The sequence below is a fragment of the Pipistrellus kuhlii genome, unplaced genomic scaffold, assembly GCF_014108245.1.
Source record: "Pipistrellus kuhlii isolate mPipKuh1 unplaced genomic scaffold, mPipKuh1.p scaffold_m20_p_38, whole genome shotgun sequence".
NCBI classification, from domain to species: Eukaryota; Metazoa; Chordata; class Mammalia; order Chiroptera; family Vespertilionidae; genus Pipistrellus; species Pipistrellus kuhlii.
Window position 1 is genome coordinate 636,574 of NW_023425538.1, and position 15,168 is coordinate 651,741.

General features: G+C 52.6%; 2 protein-coding genes and 1 pseudogene across 20 annotated transcripts in view; 2 read left to right on the forward strand and 1 right to left on the reverse strand.

Annotated features, from left to right (window-relative positions):
- GSK3A (glycogen synthase kinase 3 alpha) overlaps positions 1 to 11,808 on the reverse strand; it is a 21,592-nt gene extending 9,784 nt beyond the window's left edge. Inside the window, exons 1-12 of one of the 4 annotated variants that reach the window (XR_004982690.2) lie at positions 11,138 to 11,798; positions 9,318 to 9,505; positions 7,622 to 7,705; positions 7,344 to 7,454; positions 5,696 to 5,826; positions 5,496 to 5,602; positions 4,711 to 4,808; positions 4,534 to 4,629; positions 3,939 to 4,125; positions 3,507 to 3,599; positions 2,808 to 2,982; positions 2,309 to 2,516 (exon numbers count right to left, since the gene is read on the reverse strand). Coding sequence is in view for 3 of the 4 variants with exons in the window: in XM_036408157.2 (XP_036264050.1) it covers positions 2,909 to 2,982; positions 3,507 to 3,599; positions 3,939 to 4,125; positions 4,534 to 4,629; positions 4,711 to 4,808; positions 5,496 to 5,602; positions 5,696 to 5,826; positions 7,344 to 7,454; positions 7,622 to 7,705; positions 9,318 to 9,505; positions 11,138 to 11,420 (1,452 nt within the window). In the remaining variant the exon portion in view is untranslated. Of the gene's footprint in view, positions 1 to 2,308; positions 2,983 to 3,506; positions 3,600 to 3,872; positions 4,126 to 4,533; positions 4,630 to 4,710; positions 4,809 to 5,495; positions 5,603 to 5,695; positions 5,827 to 7,343; positions 7,455 to 7,621; positions 7,706 to 9,317; positions 9,506 to 11,137 lie in introns of those variants that run through there. The other 3 variants (XM_036408157.2, XM_036408156.2, XM_036408158.2) reach the window with 3 other exon arrangements.
- The window catches only part of LOC118702294 (carcinoembryonic antigen-related cell adhesion molecule 1), an 813,263-nt gene that overhangs the window by 496,286 nt on the left and 301,809 nt on the right, over positions 1 to 15,168 (forward strand). The window lies entirely within an intron of this gene.
- Positions 364 to 464, forward strand: LOC118702459 (annotated as a pseudogene).

Sequence of the window (15,168 nt, forward strand, 5' to 3'; positions counted from 1 at the left end):
TCACGCTTCTGCCCTACCCCTCGGGCAGACGGAGCTCAGCCCCAGGTTCCTCAGGGTGTGATGGGGTGCCCATGGACAGTGGGTCCCAGAGCAGGGAACGAAGCTCGGTGGTAGATCAGTAGACTTTCTAAAGGAAGTAGGAATCTGTTAGCATAAGAGAACATTCCAGGCAGACGGCATGGAGGGTGGGTTCTAATATACTTGGAAACTTTCCAGTTATTCACAGCTACGGTAACAGCGACCCTTTGACTTCTAGCCGAGGCAGGCACCAGTTACCACTATACATGTGCTATGATCCCAACAGGCCTGTGAGGTGACCTCAGAATTATCCCTGTCGTGCAGATGAGAAAATGGGCAGAATGCTTGCTTCAGCAGCACATATACTAAAATTGGAATGATACGCAGATTAGCATGGCCCCCTGCGTAAGGATGACATGCAAATTGGTGAAGTGCTGCATAGAAAAAAGAAAATGGACAAAGACTTGCCCAAGGACTCCCAGCTAGACAAAGGCATTGCTGAGATACGCACTTAGGTGGGCCCTTCAGCCCATGTCCATAACCCGTGCTATTGAATGATTGCGACCTAAAACCCTTGCAGGAGCTCGGGGCCAGAGGAGGGTTCATTGTAACTGGAGGAAAGGTGAGCCAGTGTCACAGGGCAGTTGGGGTTTGGGGAGTCTTCCAGAAGATCAAAGGTCTTGGGAGCAGGAAAGGATCCCCAACCTTTTCAAAGGTTTCTTAAGGTGACAGTTCTTCCCTCTCTAAACATGATATATGGCAGGTCAGGGAATGGGGCAGAGTGAAGCAGGATTGAGTTGTTTTTTGGGGAGACAGACCTGGGAAGGCCTTGAAGCTAGGCTAAATTGGAGCAGTGCAAGAAGGGTTAGTCCCTAATGGGGGATTAGGGCTCCCTGGGGCAGACTAAAGATGGTCCCGGAGGGAGAACAGGCCAGAGCTGGGCATAGACCATGGGGACAGGGGGAGGGTGAAGGACGGTGACCTCATGGCTGACCAGATGTAACGAAAGGTATTCCCAGCAGCCAGACCACACAGGTCCCCTCACCCAGCCAACTCCTCTCCTCTGGCCCACATGCTTTATGTATGTATTCATCATACAAAAAAGGTGATGCCCAATGGTTCTGAGCAGGGAGGCTCTGGGTTTTATTGGGCAATATACAGATGCCTCTGGGGCTTCTTAGCAGACAAAAGCCCAGACACTGCAGACATCCTTGAACTCCCTCTGGAACACCGCTCTTCCCCAGTGGAGCACGTCAGTGGCTCCTCCCCGGATCCCCTTCTTCCTCTGCAGCCTCTGCCCTCACCTGCTGCTGACACCATGAAGAGGAGGTGCCACTTCTCTCTGGCCCCAGTATGTTTTCTAAGCGAGGATAAAAGCCAGGATCTCTGCCTTAACCTTCCCCAGGGTGTCACTTCCCAACAGGTATGAGACCTGGAAATGAAGGCTTGGGGATCTGCTAGGGTTTGGGGACAGCACCTCTGCCCCCATGCATGCCCACTAAGTCTGCATCAGGCCCTGGTCTGTGTGGGTCAGTGGTTAGAGCATCAGCCTGTGCACCACAGGTTTGATCTCTAGCCCAGTGTGCAGGAGGCAACCAATCAATGTTTCTCTCTCTCCCCCTCCTACTCTCTAAGAATAAATGGAAAAATATTCTCAGGTGAAGATTAACAAAATTTTTTTACGTTTATATCAGGCTAAGTTTTATGTCCTCCAGACGCTGAAGCAGCAGGCAGCAGAGGGCTGAAACAGCTTTGTTCAAGTCTTTTTTTTAATTTTATTTTATTGATTTTTTTTTACAGAGAGGAAGGGAGAGAGAGAGAGAGCTAGAAACGTTGATGAGAGAGAAACATCGACCAGCTGCCTCCTGCACACCCCCAACCGGGGATGTGCCCGCAACCAATGTACATGCCCTTGACCGGAATCGAACCTGGGACCTTTCAGTCCGCAGACCAACGCTCTACCACTGAGCCAAACCAGTTTTGGCTTTGTTCAAGTCTTGACCAGTGTGGCCATGAACTCTCTCATCCCAGCTCCCCCTCCCTGGGTGGAAGCATGTGGTCCGACCTGAGACCAGGGCCAGGCTCCTCCCAGGCCTCTGCAGCATATAAACCATACCAGCTCATCCTCACAGGAAGGTTGGGCCCCTCAACCAGGTTGACTCAGGCCTCAGATGGGCCAGTTTGGGTTCACCCTACCCTATCCCCAACCTGAGACACAGCCCCCTCCTGTCCCAGGACAGCCCACCAGACACCTCCCTCGCCTCTATGGAAAAAGACAGCTAGACAGAAGCAGGTTTCATGCCAATAATTTATTGAACGGAGGTCTGTACACAGGCAAACCTTACTGTGGAAACTAAGACATCAGGATCCCCCCACCATCCCTAACCCAGTCCTCCAGGGTGGGGAGAGGAGGGAGGAGACCTTAGGGCAGAGGACAGGAGGGGAACACAGCTGTAGGAGGGGGAGGAGCCAGGTTGGACGGTGCGAATCGACGTTTTCTTTAAGAAAAAAATTATAACAATCTATTTACACCCGGGGGCCAGGAAAGAGGAGAGGAGATGGGCTGGTCTGGTTCTATTTACAAGGGACACAGGAGGGGAGGGTGAGGTGGAGAGGGGCGGTCTGGGGGGACGGAAGGGGGCCAAGGGATAGGCGTTCCTCATGCCCCCAACCCGTCCGTCCTTCCTTCTCTTCCCTCCCCACAACCAGTTGAAATCCTCTTAAAAAGCCCACCATAGGGGTGAGGCTGGTGAGGGTGAAACAGGAAGAGGGAACCGGGACTCATTTACCTCTGCCCTCTAGTCTAGGGGTCCAGCCAGGCCAGGAGCTATGGCCCTTCTTTCCCAGCCCCACATGGGGCTCCCAGATGGAAGGGTAGTTGGCAGGGCCCTCAGGAGGAGTTAGTGAGGGGAGCTGTGGCTTCGGTTGACTGCCATTCTGTGCCGGTCTGAGCCTCATTTAAACCTGAAGAGGAGAAAGCAGCAGACCAGTTAGCCTTTGCCTTTCAAACCTCCTCTTCCTCCTCCCCCCAACCCCCCAAACCTCCACAAGCAGAAAGTCCATGTAAGATGCTTCATTTGAAATTGAAAGCTGTCACTTTAGATGCCAAAGGGCCAGGCTGGTCAATGAATGACTCACCAGAGAGCCTGGCCCCACCTCAGAGGGCCTGAGGAGGGCAGGCCCCCTGCTGTTGCATCTGATTTTCTTCCCCAGGAGAAACGGGAAAACTGGACTTGTACGTGAAACGGCCCCAATTTTTTAATGTGCGCAACAAATTCAACTGTTTGTTTGAGTAGGCCAAACGTGTATCTTTGGTTTTCCGGTTAGCATTTCAACACAAAGGCAGTAATACCCAACACAAGTGGCCATTCACATGTTGTAAAATATGCTTTCTATACCATCAAGCTGTTAGTAATTTTTACAGGAAATTCGGGCTGTGATAACAGCCCCTTCCCCACAGCTGAAAATGCTGCTCTACCCTGACTTACCTTGTGTGGAGGGGGTGAGGGTGGCAGTGCCCGCCGGGGACCTCAAGTGAGGAGGGATGAGAATGGCGTTGAGAGATGGTTGGATGGAGAGTTCTAGAGACAGGAAGGGACATGCCTGGTCAGAGGGTAGGACATCTGCAGACCCAGTTGAAGTTAGAGCACTGAATGGGGACCCAGCTCTTGGCAAGGCCAGTGTTTGCAGACAGGTGTAGCCATCAAATACTTGTAGGAAAAACTGTAAAGCGCCTAGCACCAATCATGGGGCACGGGGCAATCAGGATTAGGTTTCCTTGAACTGTGGGGGCCTCTCTCATGCCCCAGGCCTTCCTTGGCACCCACCCTCAACTCCCCACTCCTGTCTTCAACACCAAGCTCTTCTCCACAATCACTGGCTGCCCCTCCAGTTCCCCAGATCCCAGGCTGTGCCCTCACCACCGGGACTGAAATTGAAGAGGGGGGGAAGCGAGCGGTTGTTAGGGAGCTGGATTCCGTGACATCGCAGTTCATCAAAGAAGCTGTGGGCACAGGCTTCCAGCGGGGAGAGCCTCGAGGACGGTGTGTACTCGAGCAGGCTAGAGCAGAGCGCTATGGCCTCGGGTGGGGTTCGAGATTTGAACACCTGGGGAGAAGGAGAGAGGCAAAAGTCACAAGGGTGAGGCCCTGGGGACTTGCATGCTCTTGCACCTCACTGCCACAAAAGCCTGCAGCAAATGTGACTGCCTGCCTCTCACAAACACACTTTCCAATGAGGAAACAGACACCGCCACTGAGGGGAGCTGTTTGTATCCGGTGAGCAGCCCGCCATGACTGCATGGGCTCTGCTGTAAGTCTATTTCCCCACTAGGAAAGTGCAACTCTTGAATCTGTGGGTCCTCAACTTTCAGATTAATGGAAATTCCATAAACTTAAACCTAATGAAAGGTTTAAAAACCCTCTCCCATGCCATGACTTTGTAGCCAGATCCCAGACCACTTGGCCTCCAATGGGGACCTCAGCCATGCTATCTGAGCCCCTAGCCATGCCCTACCTTTGTCCAAGGGTGAGCTTTAATCTGGGGGAACTTGAACTCTGTGTAGTTGGGGTTCATCTCTCGGATCTGTTCCCGGGTTGGTGTTCCCAGCACCTGTAGGAAAAGGAGGGGAGGAGTTTAAGCCAAGACCCCAATCACTTAGCCCTACCTCTGCCCACCTGACTCTCTCCTCACCTTGATGATCTCCACCAGCTGGTCTACCCCACTGTCCCCAGGGAAGATGGGCTGGCCCAGCAGGAGCTCGGCCAGTACGCAGCCAGCTGACCACACATCTGAAGGGGAATGGGAGAGGTCAGGGCTACCATGCCCACTGCTCACCAACACTTCCACCCCTTATGATCAGAGAGGAAGTGCCTTGCTCAAGATCATCCAGTTTAGGAACCCTGGAGTCTGACTTTGACCTCCAGGTCTGCCTGACTGACTGCATTTTACTCTTCTTCCTGGTCTGTACCTTGAGCCCTATGACATAATTCACACCTGAGGACCAGGCAGTTTCCTCACACCAGCTGATGAACGTTCTCCCCCAAACCCTCATGGTCTCTCCTCATGCCTGGAAGGTGGCAATGTCATCCCCACCAATTGGGAAGAATACAGAGGCCTGTGAGGTCACACCCTCATGGCCCACCTCAGATTCCCCCGAGGTCACCAGCAGCCCCTCCCCTGGATGAGAAGAGAGGGCTAACTGGGAGGTTCCAGCATCAGTATGGACTCTGGAGTTGGGTCAGCTTTCAAAGCCCAACCCTGCCCAGTCCCAGCAGTGTGACAGCGGGCAGGTGGCCTCACAGCTCTAAGCCTGAGACTGCTCATCTGTAAAGGAGCATATGACAGCATCGCCCTCCTAAATTTGTGAGGACTGCATTAAAGGATATTAAGATTTTATCGCCAAACCTGGCACACATACACAAAACTCAAAAACTGCCATGAGTGCCATCCCCATCCCAGCCTCCCGTAAGTCTGACCGATAGATGAGGTGTAATCAGTGGCTCCAAAGATCAGCTCTGGAGCACGATAGTAGCGAGAACAGATGTAGGAGACATTGGGCTCCCCGCGGACCAGCTGCTTTGCACTGTGGGAAGAGGTGAGCAAGAGTAAACATAGGCAAAGGTTGGGGTTCTTCCTCACCCTTTGGGCTACTTAACACACCCCAGCTCAGGCCTACCTGCCAAAATCACAGAGCTTGAGGACAGCAGTGTCAGGGTCCACCAGCAGATTTTGGGGTTTGATGTCACGGTGACACACGCCCTGGGAGTGGATGTAGGCCAAGCTCCGGAAGAGCTGGTACATGTATACCTGGGGCAGGCAGGGGACAGAATTCCAGCCCAGCTCCCCCAGAGCATGCCACTGCTCCACCCTCCTGGCCAGAAGAGCCATTCCAGGCCCTGTCTCCAACTTGAAAATCCTTCTGTGGCCCCTTGGTACTCAAATCTTAGTGTGCATCAGAATCACTGGGAGGCCTTGTTAAAACAGGGGCTTCTGGGCCCCACTCGGAGTTTCTGACTCAGTAAGTTCAGGAGAGGGCTTTCGCAGCAGCTCCTGGTGCTGGTCCTGGTCCACACTGAGAACTCCCGTTTAGATCCTATCCCTCAGCAGAAGCTGATGAATAACACAGAAATCAGGAAGGCCTTGTCTGAGAGGCTGGGAGCAGGCACTCGGCTCCCCTTATCCATCAGTCAAACCACCCACTACACTAGCAGCCCCCTCCAGGGGGTTTTCTTTCCATTGTCCCATTGACTAGCACCTAAGTGTCAAGAGAGCAGTGATCTTTGTTTTCATCACTGCCTCACAGGGCTTGGCAAGTAATAACTGCTTGGGCCTGCTTCCTGGGCAGCCTTTTCCTCCTGTCCCTGCTGCCCTTGGCCAGAGATCCTACTTTCTCCCCCTGCACCTGCTCTCCTCCCAGAAGCCTTCTTTGATCCTTCCTGCCCCAAGCAGGCAAGGCTGGGGGCCTTCTGTGTTTCCAGAATCCTGTGTGCCCCTTCTAGGGAGGCAGCTGCTAGTAGTTTTATGGTTCTCACTTGTCTACCCTGCTACTCTGAGAGGCTTCAAAGGCAAGGCCTGGGTCTTAGTCCACTGAGCCTCTGAAATTGTTCACTGCTGGGCCTGACACACAGGCAGCCACAGGACAGTCACCACACTGCCTGGGAGGTGAAGTCCCACAGCACCAACCACCAGCAGAGCCCTTAAGAAAGAGCTTGCAAGATCTCACCAGGGGGAGCAACAGGGCCCTCAAGCAACCTCAAGTAAACTTGGACCCAGCCACCTCCTCCCGGTGCAGCATTGCCTAGCCTTTGTTCTCCACATCATCACTAGGCCCACTCACTCATTCAAACTCCTACTAAGGGACAGGAACACCCAGGTCTCAGCACCAGGCACTGGGGAATGAACTAGAGACAATGGATGGGGGTGCCTGCTCTCTTGGCTCTGTGGACACTAACCTTCCTCCAACCTGCGACCTTCCCACTCCTCTGCCAGACTCCAGTGAGCCCCCCTCTGTATTTGCTGTCACCACCACCTGATTCTGAGCTGCCTCCAATACCACCGTTGTCACTGGGCTCCCAGGATAGACCCAAGCAGGTACCTTGCAGCCTCCCCAGCCCGTCAGCCTGCCTCCCTGATTCAGTCAGGTCTCAGGATCGGCTACCCTGTATTTAGCGAGCTCCACCTCGGGTATGGAAACAAGGGCAGGGAACGCAAGACCTCCAAGGACCAACATAAGCTTGGAGAATGAGGGAACCCACGGAAGGTAGGAGGATTTGGGGCCACTAGCTTCCTGGGCCTGGGCCCCAGAAGCCTGCCTGCCTGCCCACCTTGACATAGATGATAGGGATGGTCAACTTGGCCTTGGTGAAATGGCGGGCCACCCGGTACACTGTCTCAGGCACGTACTCCAGCACCAGATTTAGGTAAAGCTCATCTTTCTGCAGAGAGCAAAGGAAAGGTGTGAGGCACTGTGAGGAAAGAGCTTGCAAGGAAGAGTGGGTGGAAGGTTTAGGGAAAATGGGGGAAGGACTAGCAGTCATGAGGAAGGCAGGCAGGAAAATAGGTGGAGTGAAGGTGAAGGACTCCCCTACCCCTAAGGTCTCACCTTCTCCCCACTGGAGTAGAAAAAGTATCTCAGCCTCACGATATTGCAGTGGTCCAGCTTCCGCATAATCTGCAGCTCGCGGTTCTTAGAGGCAAAGGGAGAGAGCCTCAGAAAACCACCCGCTGTCTTTCCTCCCCTCCCTAGCACCCTTCACCACAGCCCTACTCTCCCATTCCGCCAACAGAGCTAAAGCGGTTACTACTCCCTTTGTCCCAGGACCCCCTGGGACAGCCCCTAACTCCTTATCCTCAATCCATCCCCCTCACACAAGCTGGAGGTCTCTGGGCTAAACCCAGATCACAGATGTGCTTTCTTCAGCCCATTTTTTTTTATTTTTTTTTTTAATGTTCGACTTGTTGCTCTTTTAAATGTTTGATTAAGCCGAAACCAGTTTGGCTCAGTGGATAGAACGTCGACCTGCGGTCTGAAAGGTCCCAGGTTCGATTCTGGTCAAGGGCATGTACCTTGGTTGCGGGTACATCCCCAGTAGGGGGTGTGCAGGAGGCAGCTGATCGATGATTCTCTCTCATTGATGTTTCTAACTCTCTATCCCTCTCTCTCCCTCTCTGTGAAAAATCAATAAAATATATATATATTTTTTTAAATGTTTGATTTAAAATCAAAATCCAGCTTTTCAGCTTCTCTTGAAAAAATCAGATGATATGGCTGCATGAGGTCCACCTCCCTGCATGGCACAAGCAACAACAGACAAGTAGCAGCCATCCAGTCACCCTGGTCCCCACTTCTCCCCATTGTTCCCCTGGATGTATCTTGGCCTTGAACCCTGGCTTGGATCCTGTGTCCCAGACTCCAGCTCCCAATTCTCATCTTCCCAAAAAGGACCCCGTCTCAGCCTCTTCCCAGAAGGCCTGGTCTCAGCATTCTTCCCTATTCTGTTTCCCTCTGGGGCCTCCAAACTCCCCACCCTCAGATCCTTCTCAGTTCTGGGACTCAACACTGATCACATTCTGAACAATACCCTGGAGTTCCTCCTGGCCCTGAGACTACTCACTGCTAGGACCCAGGGCCTGACCTGTTTCAGTGTAGGCTATTTCCAGATCAGCCCAGCCTCCAAAATGACATCCTTCCAACACCAAGTATCCCTCAATTCACTCCTCCATCTCCTTCTCATTTCCTGGTACCCACTCGCTCACAGGGCAGCACTGTCTGAATGGACACCCCTTCTTCAGGAGGGCAGAGCCCCACACCAAGGCATGTGGTTTGGTGAGCACTGGCAGGCTGAATTCTACCCTGCACTTGCCAAGTACCTAGGGCAGAGTGAGACAAGACCTTTGCTTCCTTTCAGCTCTGAGCAGAAGCTTCACTTGGTGATTAAGTTAAGATGGAGAGCTTGGGAATCTGAATCTAGTCTTGTCCTCTGGCAATTCTCTTATCTGAGTCTGTTTCTAGTCTTGGCTTACTTAAAATTGGAATAACAATACTTACACCTCCACACAATCTTTATTAAACAAGAACTTGCTTGCAAAAGCATTTACAAACAGCAAAAGCCCAATAATCTGTCAGCTCTGGGCTTTCCTGGAACCTCTATTCCCATCTTCCACACAACTCACTCCCTCTCTCCCTTCTCCTCTGGCCCGTGCTCAGATCCCCGTGGGAAGCCAAGGCAATGCTCTTGCTGGAGCTCTCACCAGTCATGCCCAGTTAAACCTCCTTGTCCCCATTCCCACCAAGCTACCTTGAACCTCTTGTCCTGGAGAACCTTCTTGATGGCTACCAGTTCCCTGGTCTCTGCCAGCCGTGCCTGGTACACGACTCCAAATGAGCCATTGCCAATCACTTTGATGTCTGTGTAAGCCACCTCCTGGGAGCGCTCCAGGCTTTGGCCGATAGTGGCTACCACTGTGGTCACCTTCCCGCTGTCACCTGGGGAACAAAGGAGACACAAAATCCACTGACCTTTCCCCTCTGGCCCCCTCCCTCTCCTGGAGCTGTGGAGGGGAAGACAGTCTCCACAGGAAACTCTCAGGGGCCTCTCTGTCCCTTTTTCCTTGTCCCTCCTCCCATGATGGAAGATACATCTAAAACTCTTGCTGACCCCTAATTTCCACTTCTAGTTAAGCAGCAAACCATTGGGTCTTCTTGGTCTCCAGACACCGACACTTCCAGATACTGAGTCCATCCAAGCTCACTGCCCTCTGGTCCCTTTAGGAAGGCCTGGCCTAAACTCGTCCACTTAAGCAGTAACCCCGAGGTACTTCTACTGTAGGAAAGCACTAACCTCCCTCACGGCTCAGGGGAGGGTGACCTCTATGTCCTCTCTGGTGGAGCTGGAAACTTCACCACTGGTTTTTGGTGACAGAAATAAATGACTCTTCCTGGCATGATTACTTGTGCCCTGACTCACTTTTGGGGGGCAATTTGCCCTTACCCAAATACTTCGAGGTTAGAGAAGGCACTGACCTGACCTCATCTGCGTGATCCAGAGTCCTGGACCCCTTCCTGTATGTGGGTGGTCCTTAATAGATAATCACTAAATTGAGGCTAGTGAACCTGATCTCTGTGATCAGAGGGCTAGCCCACCTCAGTGCTTCATAGGAAAGCTAATTCCCAGGTCCAGGCTCTGAATGGCAGCAAATTGTGGTGGCATTCTTTGGGGACAGTGACCCCTTTTTCTTCAGGGAACTGATGAAAGGTTCCCCAAAGAAAAGGGGTCACTGATAAGTCAAATCCATTTTGAGGGACCAGTTGACACCTTCTTTTGGAAGAGGTGATCCTACATAGCTATTTTTCCAGAACCAATAACACACCTCATAATGATAAAAGGGGTATAACCCAAATCCATATCTATGGGGAACTATGACCCCCTCCATTCCACTTATGTGAAAGGAGGCCCACCAAGCCATGTTTTTTGAAAAACAGTAATTATGACTAGGTCTGAAGAGTATGCTCGCTCCCAATCTCTCTCTCCTATTTCTAAGAGGTAGCAACTATTAATTTTCACCATTGGGACTTAAGTTCTATATACATAATATGGACAGATAGTGATACCAGGCCTTGTGCTTTAAAGGGAAAGATGACCTGGGTACCAGGTTTGGAAAGCTGTAGCCCTGATCTTTGGAAACAGTTACTTGCTTCTAAGTAATATGCACTCCAAATTCCCATCTTCTAAAGGGAAGCAAATTCAGACCCCCCTCCTCTTATTCTTTGGGAACAATAACCCTTGAGTCCCATTCGTAAGGGACGATGACCCCTGATCCTGTTCTCTAATGGGTGGCAACGTCAGATCCCTGCTTTTAAGCCTCAAGAACCCAAGACCTCGGTACTGGAAGAAGAGGAACCTGTGACCCCAGTTTCTTTGAGGATTACTAACTCTAATCCTCAACTCCAAGTGATGGTAACCCCCTAAATCTTTCTCTTGGAGGGGGAGAACTGAGATCCCAGGTTTAGGTGGCAGTGACCTCACGCTCTATCTGGGCAGATGGAAGAACCTGATCGATGATTGAGGGGCTTCAGGAACCCTGATCTCCACCCACCACGGACGCCGCGAGTACTCACGGCCCAGCTTCACTCCAGGCGGCGGGAAGCTGGTGCCCGCACTGGGGACGCCGCTGCCTCCTCCGCCGCTGCCGCTGGGGCCACCCCCGGAACTCGAGGCCCCCACGCCCCCACCCATGGCTCCGACTGACACTTTCCCGCCGCTGCCGCCGCCCGGGCCGGAGGCCGAGCCCCCAGGGCCACCGCCACCGCCACCGCCTCCGCCACCAGGCTCCGCGAACGAGCTTGTCCGCGCCCGGCCCGAGCCCCCAGGGCCGCCCGCCGAAGGCGCGCCGCCGCTCATGGCGCCGAGCGCAGGCCCAAGCTGCGGGGCTCGGGCTGCCCGGGCTGCCGCCGCCTCTCCCGGCCTCCGGCCTCTTCCAGGCCGCGCCGCTCGGGCTCCGGCTCCGGCCCAGCGCCCGCCGCGGGGCACGCTGGGATATGCAGTCCTCCTCCCCTCTGCGCCGCCGTCACCGCCCTCGGCCTGGAGAAAGCCGTGTGGCACGATGGGAAATGGAGTCCGCGAAGGCCTCAGGGTAGACTGCGCGGATGATGAGTCGCGCTACCCGTCAGGAAATAGAGTTGTTGACAATAAGTCGACTTCGTCCACGGCGGACCCTCAAGTACTCGGGGAAATTGAGTCAGAGTCGCACACTCACTCCACTGAGGCAACGGTGGGCCCCTCAGTGTGTCTCAGAAATGTAGTCACAGCCACTATTGTCAATGACCTGACGCACACCGGGAAACAGTCTAATCATCCCCTGAGTCTATTGGCTGTATATGCCCACCGGGGCCAGGTGCACTCTGGGAAATTGAGTCCGCCCAGGAGGACTCACAAATATCGGACCGTCAGGCAAGCTGGGAAATGAAGTCTTCGCCACGCCCTCACTGCATTGCAGGTATAAAGAGACTCCCAAAGCACGCTGGGAAATGGAGTCCTATGTGATTCCCTAAACCCGCGAGAGGATACTGCAGTTCCGGAGAAAGGCTAGGAAATGGAGCAGATTCAGCGCTCCTCCTCCCTTGTAAGCTAGACCGCAGTCCCTGCCGGGATATGTAGTCAAAACCAAGGCTTCGGAACAGTTGCTACAGCGAGCCCTTGTGTCTTCTGGGAAATGGAGTTCAAGGCAGCCTTCCTATTGACTGAGGGGAGGGATCTACCATGAGCCCAAAGCATGCTAGGGAAGAGGGCACTCTGTATCCTGACCCTGTCAGGCAAGACCGACTACGCTGGCCAGAAAGTAGAGTCCAAAGGATATCTTCGGAAGAGCGTGAGCGAAAGGGGAAAGATGGCAGTTCCCTGTGGAAACTGAAGTGTTCCAACGTCTCCTTCCCCTCCCCCAGGTCCCAAGAAAGAGCCGGATCAACTAGGGCTGCTGGAACATGGAGATCAAGTTGCTAGTTTCCAAAAATCTGGAAGGAAAATTTCCCTGCAAAGGATTTGAGAAACCAAGTCGCCCGGGTTTTTCTCAAAACAATAGTCTTCGGATACAATCTAGTTTTTTCTAACATTGTGAGTTACATCAGGAGACCGAGCGTTAGAAAATACAATTTGCCTTAAACCCCCATTCAGCTTTTTACGTCCTCCGGCTTTAAGGAAGCCGCTGCTAAGAGTAGCCTTGGGTTTTGTGCTTGCATTATGTCTCCCCATTTATCGATTAATACCCGGAAGACAATAGCACCAAAGGGAGCTGGGAAACGGTTCGTGCGAGTGCGTGCGTCCCGGAAATACTTGGAACTAGAATGAAATCACCCTCAAGTCCCTCCTGCCTCGTGGAATAATGGGAAATGCAATTTCTATACGTCACTTTAATCCGAGCCTGTGTTCATACTAAGTGTCCTGCCCTTTCTGAAATCTGAATAAAGTCTGTTCCTGACTGCAGTTCCCAGTGGGTGCAGAGCCCCGGGACGGACCGGTAGCATTCAAGCCTTCTCGGACTACATTAACCAAAAGGCAAAGCGCGGACCCGCTTTCGCTCCCTTCTCAAGGAAAACAGCAGAACCACGCACAACCCAGAGCAGGTGTTTCTGGGAGTTGTAGTTTCTCAGCCAAACAATGCCTGCTGCCCTCTGATGGCAGCTCTGAGTCGAAAAGCAAAAATCTGAGTCAAGCCCCAAAGCCTGGGAAATAATCCCACACTGGACCACGAAGGCTCAGGAGGGCTGCCGAGTGGGGCGGGATAGTGTCGGTTACTTAACGGCCAGAACCTGTGGGACATGCGCAGTGGGCAGCGCATAGGCAACTGCCACGAGGGCATTGGGATACATGAGAGTCAGGGAATCTTAACCAGGGTGTTTGTGTGACTGAGAACGTTTGTGGAGCGGTGCTAGGGCGGGTTGTAAGTGTCTGCGGGGCCTGTGGGTTTCTGGAGGTACTCAAGGGAGTGCGAGGACAAGTGAAGGGATCTTATTGGGGATCAGTGAAGTCAGAGGGAACTTGGGGTGTTCTTAAACTGTGGGAGACTGAAAAACTGCTAACTGGGTGACTTGAAAGGATAAGGAGTGGATGAGAAGCATCAGAAAGGACCTTCGAGGGTTTGTGAGGTTTACAGGTATGAAGGGAACCTCTGATGGGATGAATTAATTGATGAAGTGTCATGAAACCTATGAAGGGCTTTCTATTTAGAACCAGAAATCCTGGAGGATGTGGAAGGGAGCAAGGGTGTGGTCTTGCAGAAACTAAATAGATATAGGTGGGTCACCAAAGATTACAGGGTCCACTGGAGTTTTCAAGACCAGAAGCCACCTGTCACATCGTGGTCAGCCCAAACTGGGGGCAACGAGTCTGTTTGGGTCTGGTGTGACGTGGAGAGCAGTTCTGGAACTGAGAGCTTATGAATCCATGTTAGAATTGTTAGAGATACTTTGAAGGCACTGGAATCAGAAGCTAAGACTTTAGGCAGGGTCCTCCCACCTCCCCCAAATGATGCCATCCCCCTTTCTCCCTCACACCACCACCCTTGCATCGATGTTGCCAGGAAACATGCCTCATCCCAACTTCCAGAAATAACCATGTGTCCCCCCCACCCATGGGAATGACTTACATCACCCAGGAGAGGGAGCAGTTGCCCACAGGCTGCCACTGGAGCCTCCGTTTCCTGCCAATACCCCATCCCTGAATCCTCTCTACATTGCCAACCTCCGGACATCATCTGGGACTACCCATTCCAGGCCGGCATGAAAAGAGGATGAAGAGAAAGTAGGGAGGAGTTGCACAGGGTGGGGTTCCAGTGAAGCCATTCCAACAGGCCTGGAGCCCTCCATTCTCATTCTGTCTCTTAGCAGCTGTGAGGCTTTGGGAAAACTGGGTCTCAGGCACCTCACCAACACTTAAGGAGTTGTGCTTCCTCCTGATTTTTATTTTTTAATATATTTTATTGATTTTGTACAGAGAGGAAGGGAGAGAGATAGCAAGTCAGAAACATCGATGAGAGTGAGTCATCGATCAGCTGCCTCTTGCACACCCCCCTACTGGGGATGTGCCCGCAACCAAGGTACATGCCCCTGACCGGAATCGAACTCGGGACCCAAGCCAACGCTCTATCTACTGAGCTAAACCGCTTTCGGCCCTCCTGATTCTTGCATCCTTGAGAAGAGCTCTCCAGCTTGAGATCCTATGATCTTGAGACCGTGGTCTGGATCCAACCATCCTGGTTTTAAGAGAAAACTCAGGAGGTGAAAGAACACTTCTGAGATAGACCGCACTGAAAGTCGTGGCTGGGCTTAGGGTTTTTTTTTTTCCCCCTAGAGAGGATGGTGGGAATTGAGTCCACAAGCTGGGCATGTGCCCCTGGCCGGAACTGAACCACTGTATCCACTGAGCCGCTGTATCCACTGAGCCAAACTGGCTAGGTTGTGAGCTTATGAGTCTTAAGCAAGTCATTAAATCACTTCCCCTACCTTGCAGGATGTTGGAGACAAAGCATTGCAGCTCCTAAGTACCAAATACTTGGTACAGGTCAATCAGTAGCAACTGCTTCAGTCCCGTCTCACCTCATTGGCAGAGGGTGTCCCATGGTTCCATGGGAAGATCCTTTGCAAGATCTACATTT